A 24,583-nucleotide genomic window follows, 5' to 3' on the forward strand; every position below is an offset into this window, starting at 1 on the left:
CCCCCCCGCCCCGTTTGGTGATGATGAAAGAACTTGGTGGAACCCAGAAGGGAGGGAAGGAAAGGAAAGAGGGGCCAGGGACAAGAGCAGAGAGGGAGGAGAGGATAGAGAGCTAAGCTACATCTTATATCAGAAAAAATGGGCAGTGTGGGGACAGGGCCAAGGCCTTCATACTTGGCTTATTTGTGCCATGAAATCCTATAATGAAACCTTGGTTTAAAAGCATAGCCATCACTCAGACCTTACAAAATAAAGTGTTTGTTTATTATGAAATTAGAGATGAAGGCCCCTCCCTCCCTCCCACTTTCTCCCTTCCCAGCTTCTCCCCCCACCCCCTATCCCCGACATTCCCTTCCCCTTGGGACATGGAAGCACACGATGTGAAATGCCCAGAGTAGGCCAATAGCCAGACCACCCCCAGGGCCATAGCTCCCCAGAGATGTGGCCTGGGGGGCAGACTCAGGATTTTGGCCCCTTGGGCAAGGGCCTAGCTCCCTCTCCCCGCTGGAGGTCAGTTGGGCCAGGGTGAGGCCATGAGTGATGGATGGAAACCATGCGGGCAGAATCTGTAGGGAAATGAAAGGAGAGGTAAAGGTCTACATTCTCCCCTATCTTATCCCCAGCATGAAATGTTCCCTCTCACTTAGCTCTGCCCCAAGGAAGTAAGAGGTCTCTGGAGGCCCACCCCTGTCCCTCTGCCCAGCTTCACTGATGAAGGGGCAGTGTCCGCTCCCCAGCACCAAGCTCTAGGTCAAGCACTGACCTGGGGTGAAGTATTCCCCATAGGCGGGTGGGCGTCAGTGGCTGGAAGTTTTCTTGTTCTTGAGATGGGTGACGGAAAAATCAAAAAGCTGTTAAAACTTGGTCACAGAGACCCAGAGAAAACCACGGGGGATGTGGGCAGGGAAAACAGAGATAGATAGACATAAGCTGTGCAAGAGAGACACAGGCAGATAGGAAGGGAGAGCTTCGGGGGGGAGGGACAAACAGATATGTTAAGTACGACAGAGACACAAAGAGAGAAAGGCAGAGGAACGCTTGGGAGAGTCAGAGAGGGACAGAAGAGTACACAAAGAAATGTAGAGAGAGAGGAAGAGAGGGAAGCTTATTTAGACAAAGATGTGGGGAGTCGTCAGAGAAAGAGACACACACACAAAAAGACAGACAGGGACCCACAGAGTAAGAATTAGAGAAGAGACAGCAATAGGAAAAGGATCAGAGACTTGGAGTGGAAGGACCAGTGGATCCAGGGGCTGATGGCTGCTGCCCACTGGACCCTGTGGAGCTCCCTCTGAGAGGGCATGTAAGTGGGCACAGCTTGGACGGGGGCTCCACAAAAACAGGCAGGATTAGGACCAGTCCTCAAGGGGCAGGGGGCTCCTTTGCCCCATACAGCTCAGCCAAGGTACGAAAAAGTGGCCCCCAGTCATCCAGGGGTTCAGCGGGCCCAGAGGGGCCACCTGCCTCACTGCCCGAGCCTAGAGAACTGAGGGAGCCACAGGATGAGCCTCGGCCTTCATAGCCATACACCTGCACAGAGTCGTAGGGGGGGACGCCGGGGTCTTCGTCGGCTTCGCGAAGCCTCAGGGCCAGCAGCTGCACCACATCTGCAGGACCAGGGGGCCGTGGCTGCCGAGGGGGCTGGGCCCTGGGCAACACATCTCGGCGTGCCGGTGGAGCTGAGGCAGGAGGGGCCGCCCCATCGGGGTTCTGGAGGGCTGTGATGTCGAAGGCCTCTGTGTCCTCCTCACCACCACCCTCATCGTCATAGGTGATGATGTTCTCTCTAACATCTTCCTCTTCCAGCACCATCAGAGCCTCTTGCTTCTGTCGCCGGAGGGCCACGAACAGTACGACTAAGGCTGGCGAGGATGGAGAAGTCAGCTCTCCCCAACCAAAGGCCCCCAACTGCTCCAGGGACAAGGTCTTGGGCCCCACATCAGGACGCCTCCTTTTTTAGTGGGTCCGCCCCAAGTCCCCTGGCTGTTCCAGGTGTATCCCACTATAACCCGCGTGGCCTCTTACCTAGCAGAGTGCCTACGCAGGCAAGGATAGCCAGCAGGGCCCCGGTGCTGAGTCCTGCCGGGGAGAGCTGGGCCTCGGGCCGGCAGGAGGCCACCGAGCCATCCGGCTTACAGCGGCATATGCTGATTGTCACCGTGGCTGTGCTGCTCAGGGCCGGCTGGCCCCAGTCACGCAGCTCAATGGGCACCAGGTAGGGCTCCCGGCGGGGCAGGAGCAGGCGAGGGGGCAACAACACACTGGCAGAACCATCTACAGAGAGAGACAGAGACAGAGAAACAGAGAGAGACAGAGATACAGAGACAGAAATAGAGAGACAGAGAGACCCAGAGACAGACAGACAGAGAGAGAGAGAGAGAGAGAGAGAGAGAGAGAGAGAGGAGGTGGCAGGAGGGCAGAGGAACCAAGGCTGATGGCAGGAGCAGGTGTGCTAAACCAGCACCTAGCCCAGAGGTGTTTTAGGCCATGCCAATCCATCTTGGTGCAGTAGGAGTTAGGTGCTTCAAGGTCAGGGGCAAGGCTTAAGTAGGGGATATGTACACATTTATTTAAAAAAAAGAGAGAAAAGCAGTCAGCAAAACAAAACACAGATCCATCCCCATCTGCTATTTTTGGTTGGTGACAGCATCCTTGCTGGGGGAGGAGGGAAAACAGATAAGGCTAAATTGGGGATGGGGGATGATACAGGCGAACCTGTATGAGAATCATGGTGCAAGGGGTAGGTGTGTTGGGAGAAGCTGTCTGAGTTATGGAGGGCACATCATTTGCAATTGTAGAACCTATGGAGTCATCCTACTTCCAATGACCTCGCTAGCCTCTGGCCTCTGGCCCACCTTCCCCGTGTCCCTGGAGCTGGGAATCCCAGGTGTGGCTCTGCAGGGAAGGGGGAGAGGAGAGGGATGGGGGGAGGGATGCATCGATGTAAACTAAGGGGAAATGTACGGCAGAGAGACGGGCCCTCATGTGTTTGAAGGCATGTGGGGAGGGGTCACTTACCTCGATTGTCTCGGACAGTGAAATTGGCATCAAGGCCCAGGGGGCTACTCAGGGAGACATAGCTGCTGTTGCCAACTTCATCCCGATCCAGAGCCCGGACGACCTGAATCAGCTGGTGAAGGAGGGGAAGGCTCAGAGCGAACAGAGCACCTTAGGGACCCATCCCTCCTCTGGCACGAGAACGAGCCATACTCACCTGGCCAGGGGGGGCTGTGTCACACACAAAGGTATCGTAGGGCTCGGCCAGCTGCGGGGCGTTGTCGTTCTCGTCAAGCGTCTGGATGGTGACTTGTGCCCGGGAGGCCTGTGCAGAGCTGTCTGAAACCAGAACACACATGCACATCCCTGCACACGGGGCCCAGGGGCCCGCACGCACAGGTCCGGAGCCCATAAAGGCCCCGGCTCGGCTCCACGGGCAGGCCTGTCCCAGAGGCACAGCGCAGACAGGGCCCACCTGACCAGAAACGCAGGGACTACGTTCAGCACAAGGCACACACGCACAAGGAGGGTCTGCCTCCGCTGCCCCGGGAGCTCACACGCTCCCAAGAGCCCGAGTTGCAGCTGTGAGCTGAATTTCCCCCAGGACTCAGAACAGGGCAAGGGAAGGCCAAAGTCAGAGCATGAGTCAAAGGGCAGCCTTTTCACCTTCCTGTGAGTCATGGCCCTACTTCCAACACTCAGTCCTCTCTCCTCCACTTAACTCATTCATGCCCACCCAAACAGCTGGCCTGATGCCCTCAAGTCAGCCCCGACATCCTGCAGGAGATCAGCTGTCCTCCTCTCACCTGGATCCGGCCGCCTCCCATAAACTGAGTCATCTTGTTTCCAATAACCTCGCCCTCCAGCCCCCTGGCCTCTCGCCCAGCCTTCCCCGTGTCCCTGAGGCTGGGAGCCCCCTCTGGGGCTCCGAGAAGCGCGCTGCAGTGAGACTCCCAGCCACAGAAGGGAGCATGGGAAGAGATCCTGTCCCCAGCTCTGGGCCCATTAGACCCATGAGAAGGAGGAGACGTAGCCTAGAGAAAGCCAGGTGTTGCACAGACAAAATCCCTGGTCTGAAGAGGTACCCCCCCCTCCCCTCGGGGGGCCTACATTTGGTTGCTTCTGGAGTGAGCTTTGACAGGGGTGGGTGAGAGGGTCTGAGCTGGCCCAGAAAAAGGATAAGAACCATCCCAGAAACAGGAAGGGGATAACCTGTTTGATCCAATATTTACATTTAACAATTTAAGTAACAATTAAAGTTTTAGCAGGTTTGATGAGAAGAAGGTAGAGAACCCCATGAGTGCACATCATAGACTTACACATAAACGCAAATACATCCATCCATTCATGTATGGATGCACAGATGCACACCAATACAGCTATGCATACATACATACCTAGCCACCCATAGACATACATATCCACAGAGAGCAGGGAACACACAAGGTTTAACTTCCTCCCTCCCCTCCGTCCCTTGGGGATAGATGATCAGGGCTGGGTCCTAGGGAGTTGGGGGAAAGCACAGCAGTTATGTAATAGGGAGTGGGGAGGACAGAAGGGAGAAGGCAACACTGAGGCTGCCTCGGCTGAACAGAGGTAGGAATACAGCTCCCATGGGGGCCCTGGGCAGAAGCAGTAAAATGTGCAGGCTGAGACAGATGGGAGAAGAGCCAGAAATATCATGTCCTGTCCCCTTCCATGCTCTTCTCTCCCCCATCCCCTGCTCCAATCTACCCTGGAATACCAGCAGATTTGTAGCCCCACCACTTCCCCTCCTATCTACCTCTTCTTGGATCCCTCTCATTATCTTCTGTCATCCTAAAACTAAATAAATGTCAATGATTATTGTTCTGACTAGTACAGCCCAGTGGATACAATGCTCAATTCAGAGTTGGGAAGAGCTGAATTCAAATCCTGAATCAAATACTTACTAGCCAGATGCCCCTGGGCAAGACACTTAACATTTCAGCCTCAGTTTCCCCACTTATTTGGGACCTATTTCTTTGATGTTTGCAAACCAATAAAGAGCTATAGGGATGTCTTTTTTCTTTTTCTTCCTGAAGCAGTAATTAGAGAAGGTATGGGCTTTGGTGTGTTTTGGGGGAAGGCCAGTGTCCTGGTTGGGCGTCTCTGGGGATAGATGACATCAGAGAATGGAAGGATAGTAGGGGGTGGTATCAGTGGGGTGTCAGGGCTGGAATCAGAGTTGGAGAAGGCATATCGGGGCGGAGAATTTGTTGGACATGGAATAATAACTCAGAGTAAGAATCAGAAGATTCGAGCCATGCTTGTAGTGGTCAAACTAAGGGTGGACACAGAAGCCTCTGTTGGACAGCTGCACCACTGCTACCATCAGGGTTTAGTTAGCAACCTTCGGATTCCTCCAGAATCAGGAATCAGTTCTCTTTTCGTCCCCGACACTTCCTGTCTCCTCCCCCAATACCCATCTCACCTCCACCAGCTACCCTGGGGACCCTTGCTCTCCCTTACCAAGTTCAGTGGCCAACACAGTGAGATTGTGCCAGGCTCGAGCTTCCCGATCCAGAGGCACAGACGTCCGAATGGTGCCGTCCTCAGGCTCAATGGAGAAGCAGCGCTCGGGGTCTGAGTGGGGGAGGATGGAGTATCTGCAGAGAGAGGTATCAGGATTAGTGGCTGGGGATGGAGCAGGAACTACCTGGAGGGAGGCTCCAGAGCTCATCTAGTAAGTGACCTCCTACTGGGCTTTGTGTTTTTGTCCTTTCCTTACAACTCTGAGTTGGTAGGCTGAGTATTAGGATTAAAGACTTAGACTGATTCTTTTTGTACAGCAAAATAATGTTGTGGTCATGTATACTTATTGTGTATCTAAGTTATATTTTAATATATTTAACATCTACTGGTCATCCTGCCATCTAGGGGAGGGGGTGGGGGGGGTAAGAGGTGAAAAATTGGAACAAGAGGTTTGGCAATTGTTAATCCTGTAAAGTTACCCATGTATATACCCTGTAAATAAAAGGCTATTAAATTTAAAAAAAAAAAAAAAAGGATTAAAGACTTAGAGCCAGAAGGAAATTTAGAAGCCTAAACTTCTGTATTTTACAGAGGAGAAAGCTGAGACCCAGAGAGATTAAACTGATTTGTTCAAGGTCATATTGGTAGTTAAATGAGACAGTCAGGATTTGAACCCAATCCCCCAATTCCAAACAGCCTTGTTTCTACCATGCTAAATTAAGCCATTCTATGGAGGGGAAACCAGAATACAGAGAAGTTAAGTAAATTGCCCCTGTTGCCCAGGGAATGAAGAAGGAAGCAGTGGTTTCCACAACACCATGGGTACTAGGGTTTGGAGTATCTCAATGCCAGTCTCCTAGGTTAATTCTCATAGCTGCATTTGGCAAAAAATTGAGCTCTTTGGAATCAGGGCCAGCTTCACTAGTAGAATCCACCTGGCGTAATTTCTGGAGCCCCAGGAAGGCCCCTTTGCTTTAAATTATCTCCTCACTGGAGGATCACTTTGACTGAAATTAGCCCTCTTTGGTTAAGCCACCTACCCAGATTCACCTCTGGGAGGGAGAACAGAATAAATTGTGAGCAGTCATTAATACCTTAGGAGGAATCAGTTGATCAGATCCTTAGGATAAGAATAAATAAGTTTATCAGATTTTGAGACTTCTATCTATGGGAAATGGTAGAAATGGAGGGGCAGAGAATGAGCTTTACCTGGGAAGACAGGACTGAGTAGGGTGTTATGGTGTGGATGGGGAGGAAAAGGAACAAGAGATGGAGGAAAGAAACAGACTTTCCTGGGTCTACAGTTTTGCTGAAGGTGGAAGGAAAGGTCCCGCTTCTAGAGTCAGTGTTTCTGTCCAGAAAAGAGATCCAGAGGGACAGGGAAGTCTATCTACAGACTCCCCCCACATCTGGGCTGTTCTTGTGCTCATACAGTCCTTAGTACTTAGGACTCGGGGAGTAGGTCCTGAGGGAGTTCAACCATTGGTTTCTCCTGTCAATAGCATTGGGGAAAATGGATGCTTGTGGGGAAAGGGCTGAAAGGAAACTGAAGGAGATGAAAGTCTGGGAGGCTATTGGAGAGGGATAGGTCAGGAATTGAGAAGTTAAAGAAGGCCAAAGACTAAAGGGGATGCAGGGAGAAGCAGAGGCTAGGGGGATATGGGGTGGGAAGAACAGGAATCGAACTAGAAAATCTTTAAATTTTGATATTAAATGATTCTGAGAAGCAAATGAGAGTGGGTTTTGAGCTGTCATTCGCCATTGAATATGATAGGGCTGTGGCCCCCTGAGGCTCACCTGATGGGGCTGGCAGGTGAATCGAGGTCCATAGCAGAGACACGGCCCACCAGGGTGCCAGGGGCACTGTTCTCAGGCACGGCCAAATGGTAGGTGGAGTGGGTAAAAACAGGTGGTTCTGGAGCATCCTGGACTGCCACACGGACAGAAGCCACGTCCTTGAAGGGCCCACGACGCAGGTAGGCTGGATCTATGAGTGTATTTGTGGCCTCTACTCGGAAGGCATAGGATCTACGGCTCTCAAAATCCAAGGGCTAGGAGTGGGAGAAATCAGGTTTATAGAGGCCTGAGGTGGCACCCTGGAGCCCGTTGTATCCCTCCTAAACTGAATAAACTGCTCTGTCCTGGGCCTGGGATGCTGTCTGACCCCAGAATAAAGCCAAGGGTCTGGGACCAGACATGATTTGGTGAGACAGTTCCCTTCCCTGGAAAGAATGGGAGCCCTAAGATCTGGGAAGCCTCTGGGGATCCATTAAAGCAGGAGGAAGAATGATTCAATTAGAAGCGTATAGATGTTTACAAGGCAGAGATGCCGGGTTGCCACCCCTCCTCCCCAAGGTAGTTAAATAGGTGGGTGTGCATCTGGGGCAAGGTCTCAGAAAGCAGAGCACAGAAGGTGGGTATTGGCTTGAAGTGGAGGGAGAGTGTGTCAAGTGGGCACCTTGCGAATGGTGAGGAGCCCATCTTGGCCTTGGGCATCAGTGCTGATACTGAAAGTCTCAGCTCCCTCCCCATCCAGGATGCTGTATGCCATGAGGGCATTGTCTCCCAGATCAGGGTCTTGGGCTCGAAGCCTGCCCACTAGGGCCCCTGGTCCTGCGGTCTCCACCACTGAGAACTGGTATAGGCCTTTGAAGAGAAGGAGGAACAGACTCAGAACAGCCCCTTCTCCTTTCCCAGATATTCCCATTTCCTAGAAGAAATAGAAAGGAGGACCCTGGGAGAATTCCTCATTCCTTTTGCTTCCATTTCCCTAGAAAGCTCCCTCGAGTGTCTCTTCTTACCCTGGTTTGTAGGGAACCATAGAGATGAGCAGAAGGCTTCCCCAGGGCTACCTTCCCCCCTCTCAGGAGAAGTGGCCTGAGGGGAATGATTCAGAGTATGAGGGAAATACAGACAGAAGGGTTAAGCAGTAGAAGTCCAGGCCTAGTCAGATAAAAGCCTCCAAGAGCTAGTAGACTCTGGCAGTCCAGAGAAGAGGACAAAGAGGGATTGGGGTTGGTGCCCTTACTTTGAGGGAATTTGGGGGGGTTGTCATTGACGTCGCTGAGAGTGACAGTGACTGTGGTGCTGCCCGACAGCCCCCCCATGTGGCCACCCATATCCTTGGCCTGAATCACCACCAGGAACACTTCTTGCGTTTCACGGTCCATATTGGGGATTGCGGTCCGGACCACTCCTGAAAGGAGAGGGGTGTGATACTAAGTTAAGGACAGAGAGGGGCGTTTTTCTGATCCCCATCCTCACCCCTTCATCAGGCATCTTTTAGAGCCCTCCCCTCTGCTGCTTCCAAACCTCACCCGTCTGGGGGTCCACAGAGAAGAAAGGCAGCCCATCCAGCACCGTGTACACCAGCTTGGCACTGTTCCCATAGCTAGGATCATCAGCGTCTTGAGCTGTCACCTGAATCACTGATGTCCCTGCCAGGGAGTCTCCTGTCACCCCCAGCTCATAAGGGAGGGAAGGAGGGGGGTCAGGAGTGGGGGAAGTGATGGGATGGGAAAGGCTCTAGGAGGATGAGAAGATGGTTTGGGCAAGTGGCCATGGAGCATTTGTGGACTGATGGCCTGGGATAGGAGGAAGGGAGGCAGTGCCCTGAAGGGAGGAGAGCCCTGAGCACATGGAGCGTGGGAGGGAGTATCCTAGAAGAGGGGAGGACATATTTTAGAATGGTTTGGAGGAATGGGATGAGCCTGGTTTGGGTCTGGAGACTAGATAGGTTGGGAGTGTATAGCTTGCTACGGGAGAGGCTTGAGGGGGAGAGAAGTCTGGCTTACGCCATAAGAAAACTGGGGTGGGTGAAAACAAGGCTTCCTCACCAACATTGGACATCTCTGGCACAGTGGCATGATAGGGCCCGAGGGGGAAGACTGGTGGGTTATCATTGATGTCTTGCACTTTAATGATGAACTCAGATGGTGGCTCTAAGGGCCGGTTGGAGGCTCTGTCCACAGCCTGGGCCAGGAGCACATACTGGGCCTTTTCCTCCCTGTCCAGGCTCTTGGTGACGTGGATGTTGCCAGTAGCCTCATCAATCACAAACACAGTACCTGCTCCCTCTCCTGTCAACAGGTATTTGGTTCGACCCTCACCACGATCCACATCTGAGTGAAGCTGTAGAGGACACGGTGTTAGGGGTCAGACATGAGGAAGCCACGGAGCGAAGAGAGAGCACAGCAAGGGGAATGGACACAGGGGATCAGAAGGCCCATGCTTGGCGACAAAGGTCTTGACCAAGGTGAGGGAAGGAAGTGACATGGGTCAAGCTAGGAGGAAGGGTCAAATGGTCGGGAAATATGAGAATGTTTTGAGGGGTGGGATTAGTTCTTACTCTGCCAATGAGGACGGGTTCAGGGCCAGCATACTCCTCGATGACGAAGAACTGGTTCCAGACCCAGCTCCTTCTTGCCCGAAGCAGTGTAGGCCCCTGGCCCTCCCTGATCCCAGCCCATGCTTGGGCTGGGGCTACCAGCCTCCCTGCACAACCCCAGCTCCCCAGCCAGGCCAGCATCAGCCGCACAAAGACCCACATGCTTTGAACCTGGTTCTGGTGTTGGCTCAGCCCAAGCTCTACTCACTGACCCACCAGCCCTCTCCCCACGGTGATGCCGTCCATGTGGTGGGTGGGGCCAGCAGGGCAGGTGTGTGGGGGCTACCCCATCAGTCCAAACCTGCAGAAAAGGAATTGGTCAGCAAGGGGGAAGAGCAAGATGCCCCCAAACTGGGCACATTGGTAACCATTCCCCGATACCCTTATTAGTGGATTCAGTACCAAGAAAATAAATTAAGGGTTTGGGGAGAAGAGAACAGATAGATCAAGAGAGGCTCAAATTGTTAGGGATAGTAGGGAAGGAAACAAGAGAAGAATCCCCACACCTCCGTGATTTATTCATATTCCTAGCCTTCCCCATCCTTCCCACCTGCACTATCTCTATATTCACCTCTGGCCCTCCAAGTTGCCAAATTTCTGGTCAGTCACGGTGCAGCAGGAGAGCTGGAGAGAAAAGAGAAAAATGGAGGAAAGGGTCAGAATGTGGGGAAGGTCTGAGAACTCCTCAGTCCGAGTTCTCTTCCTCTCCCCCAACTTGCCCCTCTCCAACACAGGGTGACCTAGACGCTGTGACTAGGATCTCTGCCTTGGGAGCCTGGGGAGGAGGGGCTGGGGAAAAGGGCTTGAGCAAACTGGCCAGGCTTAAGAGGGGCTTGGTTTGAGGGGTGTGGTCTAAGAAAGTCTGGGGGGAATGAGAGGCGAAGGGGAGGGAAGTGAAGCAAAATCCCCAGGAGGGGGCGGGGGGGGAATGTAGAGAAGGTAAGGCCTAAAACAAGAGGTGACCCCTGACACCGATTCCTGAGGCCCCATTTCTCTAGATCCTGCCCCATTCCCCATGTGAAAGGCACTGCTGGGTTCAGTCAGTCTGCACCGCAGTGACACCCCTTGGAGCTAAGCAAGGGGACTAGGGGAGTAAGGCAAAGCGGGGGGGGGGGGGGAAGGGCTGGGAAAGGAGGGGAATGGGGAAGCGAGAAGCCGTGGAGAGAGACATAAAGATAAGTGAGGGAGGAAGAAGGGAGATGGAAGGAAAACGGGAATCCAAATGATAGTAGTGGTAAGAGATCAACGGAGGGAGACAGAGTGACTGAACGGCAGAGGTAGAGATACAGAAAAAGCACAGATCCAGAGACCTGGACCCCAATGAAGAAACTGCAGGTAGTGGTGAGTGGGGAGATCCCCAAGAGCCAGGGGTCGGATCAGGACAAGAGGGAACTTCAGTCTAGAGAAATGGAGGGCTCAATCGGGGAAGGACAGAAGAGGAAGAAGAGCCCCAATCCTATTCTACTCTATCCGCCCCCCCTCCTAGGGGAACACCCCAGGTAGCACCCTGCTCCTGCCCCTCCTTCTCCCCGAGATCCAGACACCTGACAGCCTGTCCATCCAGTGGGAAGCCAGGGAATGGGAGAGAGGGAAAGGAAGAGAGGTAGAGGTGAACGATGAAAAGGGAAGAGAAAGGGAGGAAAGGAAAAGGAAAAGGGAAGAGATGAAATGGGGAAGAGAAAGGGAGGAAAGGAAAGGAAAAGGGAAGAGATGAAAAAGGGGAAGAGAAAGGGAGGAAAGGAAAAGGAAAAGGGAAGAGATGAAAAAGGGGAAGAGAAAGGGAGGAAAGGAAAAGGAAAAGGGGAAGAGATGGAAAAGGGGAAGAGAAAGGGAGGAAAGGAAAAGGAAAAGGGAAGAGATGAAAAAGGGGAAGAGAAAGGGAGGAAAGGAAAAGGAAAAGGGGAAGAGATGAAAAAGGGGAAGAGATGAAAAAGGGGAAGAGAAAGGGAGGAAAGGAAAAGGAAAAGGGGAAGAGATGAAAGGGGAAGAGAAAGGGAGGAAAGGAAAAGGAAAAGGGGAAGAGATGAAAAAGGGGGAGAGAAAGGGAGGAAAGGAAAAGGAAAAGGGGAAGAGAAAGGGAGGAAAGAAAAGGAAAGGGAAGAGATGAAAAGGGGAAGAGAAAGGAGGAAAGGAAAAGGAAAAGGGGAAGAGATGAAAAAGGGGAAGAGAAAGGGAGGAAAGGAAAAGGAAAAGGGGAAGAGATGAAAAGGGGGAGAGAAAGAGGAAAGGAAAAGGAAAAGGGGAAGAGAAAGAAGAGAGTGGCAAAGAGAGGAAAGGGAGAGACGAAGGATGGATGACAGAGAGGAAAGAGGGAAAGAAATGAGAGGGTGAGAGGAAAAGAAGAGGTGGTTAAAGACGAGAGGTGTAGAAAAGGGTATAATGGGACACATAGGAAGAGGGGGAGAAAGAGAGAAAAGAAGAAAACGCAAGGAGGAAGGAGAAGGAAGGAGGATAAGCATACTAGTGATCCAAGGAGAGAAACAGAGCGGAGGAAGGTGTCGGGTAGGAGATGGGAAAACAGAATGTTACAGCGAAGGGGAAAGGAAAGAAGAGCAGGGCAGGAAAGGAGAGGGCTGGGAACGGGAATCCGGCAGAGGGTCCCCGGCGTCCGTCTCGGAGCAAGCCCCCGCGAGGAGACCGCAGAGCCCCCTCCCTCCGGCTCGCTGACCCCGGCCGCTCCGGGGCTGGCGCGAGGTCCGCTTACCTGGGCTGGCGCGAGGGTCTCTGCCTCTCCCGGCAGGGGCAGCGAGCGGCAGGCGGGGCGGGCACCCCCCAGCCCCGCACCCCCCGCGGCCACTCGCCACAGAAGCGCAGAGACTAGACGGAGGCGACGATCGGGGAGGACGCGGGAGCCCGATCGGGAGGGAGCGGGAGCCGCGGCTTTGCTGCAGGTCTGAGCGGCCCCGGCGAGAACAAGAGCGAGACGGAGCGGCGGGGCGGAGGGGGGGCGAGAGAGGGAGGCGGGGGAGGAGGAGGCTCCGCCTGCAGAGGGAGGAGGAGGAGGAGGACGGCGGGAGGAGAGGGAGGAAGAGAAACCGAGAGAGAGGAAGGGAAAAGAAGAAAAAGAGGGAGAAGGGGAAGGAAAAAAGAGTGGGGCGTAGAGGAGGAGGAGGAGGAGGAGGAGGAGCCGGCTCCTCTTCTCCTTCCCAATAGACCCTCACCTGGTGGGACTCCCTCCCCCCCCTGCGCGCATGCAGATGCTGTGCCCCCGCACCCCTGCCCGGGGCCGAGGGTGACCCCTAGCCGTACTTAGGGCATCACTTCGGGGACAGCTCCGAGAGCGCGGACTTCGGGGCGTCCAGATGGGGGAGGGGGCACGGCTCCCGAGAAACACAGCAGTCCTTAGGAGCTGTATCCAGAGAGGGCCCAAGGGGTCGCAATGGACCAGGGAAGGACGTGATTTCCTGGGGCGGCGATCGGGAAGAAAAGGAGCCTGCGTTTCGGGACGGTCACCCTCGGTAGTCAGCACGTGGGGCGACTGCCCCCTGGTGGCAGACGCGGGGAAGTTAACATCTCAGAGCGGGATGGTGCAGAGTGCCACCATGTACGGAGCTCGGAACGGGGAGAAGGGGGTGCGCTCTCCTCCACACTTCCCACTCTTCCAGCTGAGGTCATCGTGTCTCCCTCCCATTTCCCAAAGACCATTCACCGTCCTCCTCAGGTGGAGAGAGCTAGGACAACGTTCTAGATTGGTTCAAAGTTTGTGCTAAATGCAAGCGTTGAGGGGTTAAGACTAGTCTGGAGAACTCCTGAGACGTCTAGGTAGTGACCCCAACATCTAAAAGTCGTGCTTTGGGATCTCCCGCCTAGCCCGAGAGATCAGGAAGCAGAGCCCTCTTCCACCCTCTTCTCTTAAGCCACTAGCTCCCAAGGAAACCCAACAGCACAATAATAGGTAAAACTAAGTCAGATTTTTATTTTTTCCATAGACCACATCATTTAATAATAAAAAAAATAAAAATAAAAATTGAACAGAAGGAAAAGGTGGATATAAAGTGGAACTTGTGGGCCAGGTGGAGGCTGAAGGGCAAGACTGGGAAAGACTTCAGGAACTGCAGGGGCCTGGGACTTTGGAGGAGAGATGCTGATTCAGCTCATAGGTGCCCCAGTCCTGACCCCAGCTATTCCTGAGGGGAGCTGAGAGAGGAGAGGGTAAGAGGGAACAAGTTATAAGGAAAATGAAAGACAGGAAATAAGGATGAGGGAGATGTGGAGGATGCAGAGTCCCCTGGCTGCTTCCCATAGTTAAGATTAACCTTTATCCCCACCCCCCTCCCCCCAAAATGGGTCTTAGTCCTACACAGATCCAGAAATGGGGTTTGGGGAAAAGGCTGAAGGGCACATGGGGCAGCACACAGCCACTTCTCCCCCTCTGTTCTGTGAACAAAAAGAGGGACACGCTTCAGCACGGGTAATTCTGTGCAATACCCTCAGGAGTCAAGGTGGTGGGAGTGTGCCCATTCAGTTGTGGCTCTTACCCCCCCCACCAGCAGGGTGGCTGATGCCTGAGGCTTTGGGGTTCCAGCTAGCGGCGCCCACCCCTGTCACGCACTGGGGTGCTGCGGCTGCGACTTCGACTGTGCCTTTTGGTGTCCCGACGATCCCTCTCACGGCCCCTTTCCCGATCCCGATCCCCCCGGTCCCTCTCCCGTTCCCGCTCTCTCTCCCTCTCTCGGCTGTGCTCGCGACGTTTCTCTCTCTCTAGCTGCCTGCTCCGCTCTCGCTCAGCCTCCTTCTCCCGTTCTTTCTGTTCTTCTTCTTCCTGCTCTTTTCGCCGTTTCTCACGCTCTTTGGCCCGCTCAGCCCGTTCGGCCTCCTTCTGAACAATCTGTGGAGCACGCAGGGGGAGTCAGTGTCTGCTGCCTGTGCTTTTTAGCAGTGACCATGCCCATTCCTGTAACACTGCCAACTACTCCCTTTCCCAGGGCCCTTAGGCCGTCTCCAGTTTTTATAAAAGAGAACACTAACCTGGCAGTCAGTCAGAGGAAGCCAGTAGATGCAGGGTGCTGCCTTGGTCTTACGGAACAAGTCATCCAGCAGCTTGGCAGGTGGTTCCTCCTGGGCTTTTTCTGTACAGACAGTGAATGGTTAGATTCTGGGTGTGCCTGGCCCCAATAGATGGGTACACCTGCCACAGTCCAGCGGCTAGGGACACCATTGTCACACTTCAACTAATCCTCATCATTTTCACCTCAGCTTCAAACTAAACCACCAAAGTGGCTATTGGAATCTGATGACTGTTTTTAAATTAACATATTGGTTTTTATTTGCTTATATGAAGAGTGAATAAAAGAATAAAGCACAATATTATTGTGGATCTAAGGGGAGAGGTCAACCAGCCCTGCCCCAGAAGCCTGGCTAATTAGGGGTGGTGGATACATTCTCAAGCAATACCTTTCTTTTCGCTCTTCTTCTCTTTGGACTTGGCTCGTTCCTTGCGCCGGCGGTCACGGGAGCGAGATCGGGAACGGGGCCCTTCACGAACCTTGTCCCGGTCCCACTCCCGTTCTGAGCGAGTACGTTCCCGTCGCTCCATCTCTCGCTCCCGCTCTGCCCACTGCTCCCGCACTGCCCGCTCCTGCTCCCTCTGCTCTGCCCTTGGATGATGAGGTGGCTGGGCTGGGGGCGGGGGCGGAGGGTGCAGGGGCCGTGGGCCTCCCTGCTCTTCAGTTTTAGGCTCAGAGGGTCGATCTGGCAAGAGGCCTCTGTGAAAATCCAGCTGTTGATAAAGGCAAATAGTGGGTGTGAAAACACCCTTGGTTAGGTAAATCTCAGCAATTATTATGAGATCAACTATGGGAGAAAAATTCTCTGTGAAAACTGTGACCAAGGTGTCAGGGAAAATCCTCAATGAAAGAACTCTGGTGCTCTGGGTCCTCAGAATATGGGAAGAAAAGGTGCCCACCTCTTTTTTATCTTTTTCTTTCTAGGTTTCATACCTCATCCTGCTCTGCATAATCAGCACAGAGGAATTTGGGATTGCTCTGGGGCCATTTAACTCCATGCAGAGCTGTTCGAGTGGCAACAGCTTCCTCTACTGTTGAATACTGATAAGAGAGCAGAGAAAATGATCACTTATATAAGCCTTCAGTTCAGTCACCATCCTATATCCAAGAACAAATCCCAAAGGACCCCAATAACTCTCCAGAGAGCAGTAGTTCTTCCTCACCGTGACATAGCAATGAGATTTGATTTTATCTATCCAAAAGGCTTCTTCCACAAGGGTTCCTGTACGACCCAGCAACTCCTTCAATTGGCCTAATGTAAAAGGACGAACCTGCCGATGAAAATGAGATGTCAAAAGTCACAAAAGAAAAAAGGGCTGAATGGTAGTCATTCTTAGGGTTTCTCTAGAACCTGTAGTTCAGGCAGAATGCTTGGGAATGGATAATCTTTAGTAAAAGGTGGGGATAGAAAAGACTTACCAAATTGGAGATATGGACAATGTTATTGATCTTGCCCCGAGGTGGTGAGGGCACCTGGGCTGTACGGACAGGATCATCAATTGTAATAGACACACCAGACTTCTGCTGGCTGATTGAACGTCGGGTCAGAGTGTCTCCCAGGGTCACTGCAAAAACAAAAAGCCGGAATGATTGTCAGCAATAATCATACATATAACTATATGATCATTACCTCCTTCAGTACACCTTTTTAATCACCTTTTTTTACTTCATGCTCCACAGGTGGAGGCAAGGCAACTTCTACAGAAACCTGGGGTGCTTCAGGGGGTTCAACTTCAGGCTCTTTTTCTTCCTCTTCTTCTTCACGTTGTCCATTTTCCTGGCCCTCCGCTGGCACCACCTATAGAAGGGGAGAGTAAGAGAACATCAGGGGCTTGGAGGCATTTCCTAACAAGCATGTCATGTTCATGACCCTGACTCTTTCTGGTGAAGAAGGGAGGAATGGTAGATTTCAGAAGCTGTTTCTAAAATGCTAGGAATGATGTTAAATGAGGCTTGTCATCTGTCCCTATTTGTGATAAGAGATACTGAATCAATGGAAAAGGAGACACAGTTCAAATTCTGACTCCTACCTCAACTGCCACCCTGTTCCCAGCCACTTCCAAATAGGGAGCCTCTCCATAACCTGGCTCCTTAGCACACCAAGCCTTTTACCTGAGTAACGGTCCGGCATATCTTCAGCCCCTTGTCGTGGGTTCCATCCTCACCATTACGTTCTGTCTCATCTTCAGAAATCCTTGAGTCATCAGCATGTAGATCCACAATGGCCTCCTGCCCCGCCAGGGGTTTGATGTCGGGGATAAGGCTCTGGGACACAGATACCCCCCCACCCCGTTACACTGGGCCCACGTCTACTCCCACCTCCCCACATCCCACCCCTCAGGCTTTTCCCACCTCACCTTGAGAGACTCAGTGGTGATACTGATGGAAGGCTTCTTCTGCGTGGTGGCTGTGCTAGCCCCCCAACGCCGCTTCCGTCCTGGTTGTCCTCCTTCTGTGTCACTGTTTCCAGCTGGTACCCCTTTGGTAGCCGCTATACCCAAGAAACAAGGCTCAATTGTGAGATGGTCAGGACCTTTATATTGGTTCCCTCTATAACCCCACTGATCAATCTTTAATTTGGGATTTTTATCACATTTAAACTAAGGCAAACCACCTTAGGGAATTATAGAAAACTTGTCTTCAGAGCAAACAAGTAGAACTACCTCCTGATTAAAATAAACTACCTACCTGTACTTAAAAGCAACAAATCACAATTTGTTTGGTGGGGGCTGTGTGAAAAGGAAAATCCCTAAGCAGTTTAGCTTCTCAAATGGAGGCAGAAATGACATTTAAAATTGTGGGGAAAGAAAGGGACAAGAGATATATGTATGGTTGTACTGGGGCCCAGAATTTAAAAAAACAAACAAAAAAACAACCACAACTGCTATTTATTAAACCCTCTCTAGCAGAATGAAAAAACTCCTCTGTAAGATCTTCACTATTCTCTGGCTCTAGGAACTTAGGTGTTTGAAGGAATATACCTCTCTCCACATAGAACTTTAAGCACTAAAACTGCAAAGAACAAGAAAGGAGAGACAGTGAATGGACAGTAGGATATGAAACATCTCATTGTATATGTCTATGGGCAAAGAAGCAATAACTCTTATTACTTGGAAACTGGCTTAAGTGTAAGGCGTTCAATGGAACCAGAGAAATAGCAAAAACCCATACTCTTGGAGGACAAAGATGCAAAGCAATAGAGAAGTATTATCTGCTCCAACACAAACTCTGGTTGCTATGGAATCCCTAAACATCAGTGATTTTAAGTCTGGACTTACAGACAACGGAGATCTTCCTCTTGAAGGATTTGGGCATCGAGCTCTGTATAGAGAAGAGAAGGGGAAAAAAAAGAGAAAGAGACACACCCCACAGAGAGGGGGGGAAGAGGTTAGATGAGGGTAGTTTCAGCACAGGCTCCAGAGACACAGAGTAAGAGAGACAGAGACAGACAGAGAGACCAAAACAGAAGCGGCAAACGGCAAAAACGGAAGCGGAACCGATGCAAGTTAGAGAAAAAAACAAAACCAAACGTCACATCGGGGAAAGGTCCGTCCAGTCCACACCATGCCTGCATATTAGCTTTACCAGAAATAAGTTGAAAAGAAGACTTTTAGGGTGTAGTAGCTTCCCCCACTCTTCAAAGATGTTGCCATGCCCCCTTCATAGTCCTTCTGGGTCGAGACATACCTGCCCAGATTCTGAGGCCACTGCCTCAATTGCCCAGAGTTGGCTGATGCAGTCCTCCTTGCCCCCTATTAACTCGGGTTAAAAATGAAGGAACAAAGAAAGCCAACTTTGGGATGGGAAAGGCCTTACGGATGGATCTTCATTTTCCTCCCTTTAATGACCAACCAGTCTACCAATGAAAAAGACTTTAATCTCTCATGTATAAACTATTTTGCTTGTGTCCTATTTGCAAGATGCTTTTGTACTATAGAAAGTTGTATTCCAAAGATTTGTTACCTATAGTCCTGATATCTTTTGGAGGAAGGCAGCCCGAGACCAACTTGACTGGAGGTGAGTGAAGTAACAATCGTAGAAAGGTCTTGAAGTGACAGCCTTTTATCACCTGGAACCTCCCTCAGCATCTTACTTGGCCCCATGAGGGACTTACCATTCCTTCTCCAACTAGGACTCACGCCTTATGGGCTTTAACTGAGGACTAGAAGGTGGCTTTGAGACAACTCCCTTCCTCTTCCCAAAGGAAAGGGATTATGAGCAGAGCAGAAGGGAAAGGATAAGAATGGGACAGAGTGGAGAACCTTTATATTTGCATGCTTATTTCTGGAAAAACTAAGGCCACCCTTCTAAAGGGTATAGCAGGACTCTTGACAAAATCTCTTCTTTCCACCTCCCTCCCCAACCCTGCTTCTGTCATCTAACCAAGTCTCCTTGGTCTCCGTTAAGGGCCAGCCTGACCCCAGCCGGGCCGCTCTCGACGGGAAAGTTAGTGAGAAAAAAAAAAAGTCTTAATTAAAACAGGAAAAACATGAACCAAATAAATAAAATCAATAAAGAAATCAGAAAATTAAAGAAAAAAGGGGAAAAATAAAATAAAGATTTTTGGGGGGAAAAAGAAAAAAAAAGAAGAAAATAAATAAATTAGGAATATGACAAATGTTCCAGGTACCATCTCACACCTGGGATCTTCAGTTCAGCCAATCGCACCTCACTGTGTACTGTATCTAGTCAACCGCCGGTCCAATCAGAATGAGCCCTCCCTGCTAGGCGCTGTGCAATTGGTGGGGGGTTGGGTTGGCAAAAAAGGTGAGTGCACGGCGTGGTGGTCGGCGGCAGAGCCACAGTCCTCCCGGGGGGCGAAGGGGGGGGCAAGGGGAAAAATTGGGGGGGGCAGTGCCCAGTCTCCAAGATGTCAGACAGTTCAGTGGTGGTGCCCGGGCTCAGCGAGGGGCAGAGGGGGAAAATGAGGGGAGAGACAGCAGTCCCAGCCCTGTATGGGCACCATCTTGTAGTCCCTGATGAGGAGGTGGCCACTGAATGGCAGGAGTGGCTCATGCCCTGGATTATGAGAGGCAGGCATGGCCCCCAGGTCCACCAGTGACAAACTGCAGCAATAACAACACTCAAAGATTTGCAATCCAGGTGATAGATGACTCCAGGGTCTCTTTTTCCTCTGCCTGCAACTAGTTGGGGAGGCTTTTGATCAGATGTGGCCATGGCGCCTCAGATGAAGGTGCCCCTGGAATTGGGTAGGTAGACATTCCAGGTGAAGAATGACAACTGTAAGGCCAGGCTGCTTTTCTTCTCAAGAGGGTGTGGCTTCGCCTCAGAGAGCTCCAGCTGGGACAGTGGCTCCAGTCAGGTGGATGGATGGGTCCAGGCCCCTGCCTCCAAGGATGGAGAAGTGGTAAGAGCTGCCAGCATACTACCCTCCACCATGTGTAGCCAGGGACCAGAGGAAAGTCCATCTGACGAGTGAGCAGTGATGTAGTAGACTGGGATGTCACCAGCATTAAGTCCCTGGGGCTTAGACCTCTGACCTTCTGCAGGATCCTCAGTTGTTGAAGCTTATTCTGAGGGCCCCACTTTGGTATCTTAAAGCCTGCTGCCATGTCCACACATGGCTCTTTAGGGAGGTTTTGTTGCCCTAGAAAGGGAATCCAACAGTCTGTAGAGAACAAGGAAGCCCCCAGCAGAGGCATATGGATAGGGGCCCCAGCACTGACAAAAGTTCTTCTTGAGGCATCCCAAGTAGGGAAATGGCACAAGTCCGCCCCTTTCCAGATGCACTTTGCTTTCTGAATACAAGTCTCTCCTGAACAGTACTCTTCCGGCCCCCTGCTGTAGGCAGGGCAGGGAGGCAGGTGTGGGGGGGCCCCCCCCAGGAGCCCACATACAACAACCCCCCTTCTGGCCGAGGCACCAGGATAGCAGACTCGGCTCTTACTGGGCAGCTCAGTAGCAGCGGGTGGGTCCAGAGGAGGAGACAGCAGCAGCAATTGGCCAGTTGGGCAGGGTTATATTTTACGGGCGGATTACCGTACATGAGGTACTTGGACAAAGTTTTACGGGGAAGAAGGACCTTGTAATAAATAATATTCTGCACATCAAATCACTTTCACCGGCCCCCACCCCCGCAACACACACCAGAGAAAGGCTACACACACAACAATCCCACCCACCCTGTGCCCCCAGCTCCCAAACCCATCTAAGACTTTCTCTATCACTACAACAGCCAAGGAGATTTTGCTGGCTTGGATTGGGGCAGTCCTTGAATTGGATGCATGGCATGAATGAATGTAAATGGAAAGAAAAACAGAAACGATCACTATGGATAAAAACAGAGAAAGGATTCTCCATGAAGTACACTTATATACATCTCAGCAAAGGGACCACTGGGGGGCAGATAGAGAACTCGAATTTCCTCAGCATGGTTAGTCTATGGTGAAAAATCCCATAAGCCCACTAGGGGGCACTGCTTTCTAACAGGATAAAAAGGAGGGAAAGCAAGGTGACTATTCCCAAGAGACTGAAGATGATAGTAAAAAAAAACTGAGCTCTGAGTTTGAAAAAATAATTTAAGGAAGGAGGAAAATCCTAACAAGGACTAGAGCCCCTAGTGTGAGCCTACCAGGACATAATTAGGCAGCCCCAAGTAAAAAGAACAGCTGAGATTTAGAGCTGATATCCTAGATAGAAATCAGTAAAAGAGAAAGGAAAACGAAAAGCAGAATAAAGTCCCCCTTAATTCAATCTCCAATTGATCAATACAAAAGAGAAGAGTCCCAGGAGCTAACCTTTTTTTTAACAAGAAAGAAATATTAAGCCTCGTTCCCAATACAAGGGGCATCCCTTGCTAAACCAGCAAATTCTCTCTTTTGGCCCTACACTGATTATTGTCCTGTCTGCCTCTGGGACCTACAGGTCCCAGATCTCTACTGAGCAAAGATCTGCCTTGTCCCTTCATTCTGAACTTATCCCACTGTTCAAAGGGGGTCACCAGAGTGGCCTACCCTTTCCCCAAGGGTTGTCCCCCACCCTCACCAACAAGTGGCTTTGAAATTTACCTCTTTCTTCTCCTCATCCTCTGCATTGCCCTCAGGGCGCTCTTCATTGCTTGCAGCATCAGCAATGGGCATGGGGGGTTCAGGCACCTCATTCTCAGGCCTGTTTTCAGCTGTCTCCATGGTCACTTCCTCCTTCTCCTCGCTGACAATATGGGGGGGAGGGGGAGGGAGGGTAGGAAAGGAAGGGCAGGAAAAGAACCAAGGGGAACAGAGAGCAAGATGTTAGCTCGTGAGTCAGGAAACCCCCATGCTTTGTCACTGGGGATGGGGGTGGGGTGGGGATGGAGTTGGGATACTTTCCCTATCATATAAGTATTTAGCATCTAGTGACTGCCTCAATTCTTTGGGCTTGAGGCCTAACTCAAGTCCAGAGGAAAAGGTAAGATCTTCTTTTACCTTAAGAATGAAGGGGCAATTAGCACTAATCACAAGAATCTTATCCTTCCAGCCTGAGATAAGGCTGTGATGGGGTGGGGTATTGAAGCTTTACTCTTTGGCACAGTTCAATATTCCTGACCAAGGCTCAGTAGAGGTTTTTATTCCTATCTTCAACAATCCCTCACAGGTGATTCTATCAAAACTGTCAGTTAATAAACACTTATTAAGCATCTATGTGAAAGACATTGTATAAGGGACTTTTTCTCAAAAAGATGATAAAGTCTGGTCATGGCTATTGCCACTGATCTTAGGTAAAAGCCTATCCAAAAGCTTAAGTAGCTTCTAAATAGTCTATTCACTCATCTGACCTAGAGCTACCAGGAATGAAGGAAAAAAGCAGAGGGATACCTCACCAAAAAAGGGTTTTATTTTAAGCCCCCCACCCTTTCACCTCCCCTCCACCCTGACCAGTTGTAGAACTTAAGGTAGAATCATATACCTTTTACCAACAAGGTGCAGAGGCCACTTTGATATTCGGCTGACCCTGCTTTTTCCAGTATCCCATTCTTACTTTTACAGAATTAAAGTGCTAACCACTCTTAAGTCGGAACACACCTATCATTTCCCCCAAATACCCTCAATGCTTTGAATAACCCTCTCCATATATCAAAAGCACAGAATCCTCCATCCCATTCTAGATTACACAAACTGCCCCCCCCCCCATTCCCACGCAAATAATTCCAGAGATCCATCTTTGAATAAACTGCCTCTTAATCTTTAGTCCCCACCCCTAACTTCACTCTCCCTCCCCCACATGCTTTAAAAAAAATCAAATCAAGATGACCAGGGGCCTAATTCTCTGGAGGAGAAACCAAGCCTCCTGGGCGTGATAATAACCACCAGGAAATCCAGCAGCCCGATAGCCTGACACACAGAGGTCAGAGAGTCTCCAGAGAACAGACTGAGAAGGCTGTTGGGGGGGAGGGGAAAATTTATACAGTGCCCCCAGCTAGCAGGCCCCGACAGAAACACTCAAGGATTTAACAGTCTAAATCTAAAGCACAGGCTAGCCTGAAAAATGCCTATTCCCCACACAGATGGAAAAGGCCTGATTGTTATTAGGTTAGAAAGACAAAGAAGAGAAAAGCAGGATGTCTAAAAACAATTAAAAAAACAAAAGGAGAAATGAAGGCCACAGGGGACAAGAGAAAAGAAATGAGGAGAGGAGGGACAGATGGGAAAGGGAGGAGAGACATGGAAATGTGAAGATCTCACCCTTCTTTGCTTTCTGATAACATGCTTTTTTTTTTCTCCCCCTGGAAGTGCTGTTTATCCCCTTCTGGAATGGAAGAAATAACAAAAACCAAACAAAAAATCCTAAAAAAATTTAAATTAAAAAACAAAAACAAAAATACCAAAATCCAAAATCACCTTCCTTGTCCCCAGCTCCCACCACCTCCTCCCGGCCCCAGATCCAGAGAGAGAAAATCAAGAGATGCAGCAACTGGGGATCCAAAAAAAAAAAAAAAAAAAAAAAAAAGGTAAATGGAAGGGGAGGTGGTGGTGGTGAGGGGAGATTGAAATAATATATCTGGCGTTTAAGAGATAAGCGTTAAGTCCTCACGGCAAACCCCGGGTTGGCTGGGCCAGTCTCTCTGGAGAAGGAGGAGGAGGAGAAGGAGGGCCAGGCTGCTAGTAGTGGCTGGCTCTATTGTATTGGAGGAGCGGCAGCGATCAGCCGGAGACATGCAGGGGAGCCATCTTGCCACTTACCCAGCAGTCTGTGTGCAGAGAGGGGAGGGCCCTGCTGCAGCAGGGGAGGGGAAAGCCGAGGAAGGAGGGAGGAAGGGAAGGAGGGAGGGGGCGGGCAGGCGAGCGAGTGAGCGATCGAGGCTCTTCTCCTTAGGCAAAACAGGCCACAGGGAACTCGCTCGGGGTTGGCTCGAGAGGCCTGGCCTTTCCCCCTTCCGTACTCACTCAAGTTACAATGGCTACTGGGGGCTGACCCCAGGGGGAGGCCTGCTGTCTCCTAGTCCTCAGGAGAAGGGCCGAGGGCGGGGAAGACATTGAAAGTTAGTGTTGCTTACTTTACTTGGAAGCTTCCAGAGGACAAGGAAGAGAAAGAATTGAGTAAGAGAGATGACTGAATAATAAGAAGGTAACAAAGCCAGGGATGAAGCAGATATGGACAGATAGGATATAAGCATGAGTCTCACTGTCTTCCCCCTCCCACCACACACCCATAGCTCCCCTCCCCCACACTCCCAGGGTGGAACCTGAAACCAGATCAGCCA

The 24,583-nt window shown here is 51.1% G+C and overlaps 2 protein-coding genes across 3 annotated transcripts in view; both read right to left on the minus strand.

Moving 5' to 3' along the window:
• Positions 1 to 509: 509 nt before the first annotated feature.
• CDH24 (cadherin 24) lies at positions 510 to 12,662 on the minus strand. 2 transcript variants are annotated; one of them, XM_031955037.1, is made up of 14 exons: positions 12,582 to 12,662; positions 10,449 to 10,501; positions 9,839 to 10,178; positions 9,327 to 9,621; positions 8,808 to 8,918; positions 8,519 to 8,686; positions 7,949 to 8,136; positions 7,288 to 7,541; positions 5,488 to 5,624; positions 3,215 to 3,336; positions 3,019 to 3,130; positions 2,026 to 2,274; positions 764 to 1,862; positions 510 to 566 (listed from the first exon to the last, which is right to left on the minus strand). In XM_031955037.1, the coding sequence occupies exons 3-13, from the start codon at positions 10,037 to 10,039 to the stop codon at positions 1,363 to 1,365; spliced, it is 2,337 nt and encodes a 778-aa protein (XP_031810897.1). In that variant the 5' UTR covers positions 10,040 to 10,178; positions 10,449 to 10,501; positions 12,582 to 12,662; the 3' UTR covers positions 510 to 566; positions 764 to 1,362. The 2 variants fall into 2 exon arrangements, with proteins under 2 accessions (XP_031810897.1, XP_031810896.1); XM_031955036.1 differs by having other exon boundaries at positions 8,808 to 8,927.
• A 1,112-nt stretch (positions 12,663 to 13,774) lies between these two features.
• Positions 13,775 to 24,583, minus strand: part of ACIN1 (apoptotic chromatin condensation inducer 1) — a 37,504-nt gene continuing 26,695 nt past the window's right edge. Inside the window, 11 exon segments of the mRNA XM_031955034.1 lie at positions 13,775 to 14,705; positions 14,846 to 14,946; positions 15,272 to 15,596; positions 15,817 to 15,924; positions 16,047 to 16,154; positions 16,303 to 16,448; positions 16,540 to 16,681; positions 16,996 to 17,148; positions 17,241 to 17,374; positions 18,162 to 18,204; positions 21,912 to 22,053. Of these exon segments, the coding sequence (XP_031810894.1) occupies positions 14,403 to 14,705; positions 14,846 to 14,946; positions 15,272 to 15,596; positions 15,817 to 15,924; positions 16,047 to 16,154; positions 16,303 to 16,448; positions 16,540 to 16,681; positions 16,996 to 17,148; positions 17,241 to 17,374; positions 18,162 to 18,204; positions 21,912 to 22,053 (1,705 nt within the window). The 3' untranslated portion in view covers positions 13,775 to 14,402.

This window comes from Sarcophilus harrisii, chromosome 2, assembly GCF_902635505.1.
Source record: "Sarcophilus harrisii chromosome 2, mSarHar1.11, whole genome shotgun sequence".
NCBI classification, from domain to species: Eukaryota; Metazoa; Chordata; class Mammalia; order Dasyuromorphia; family Dasyuridae; genus Sarcophilus; species Sarcophilus harrisii.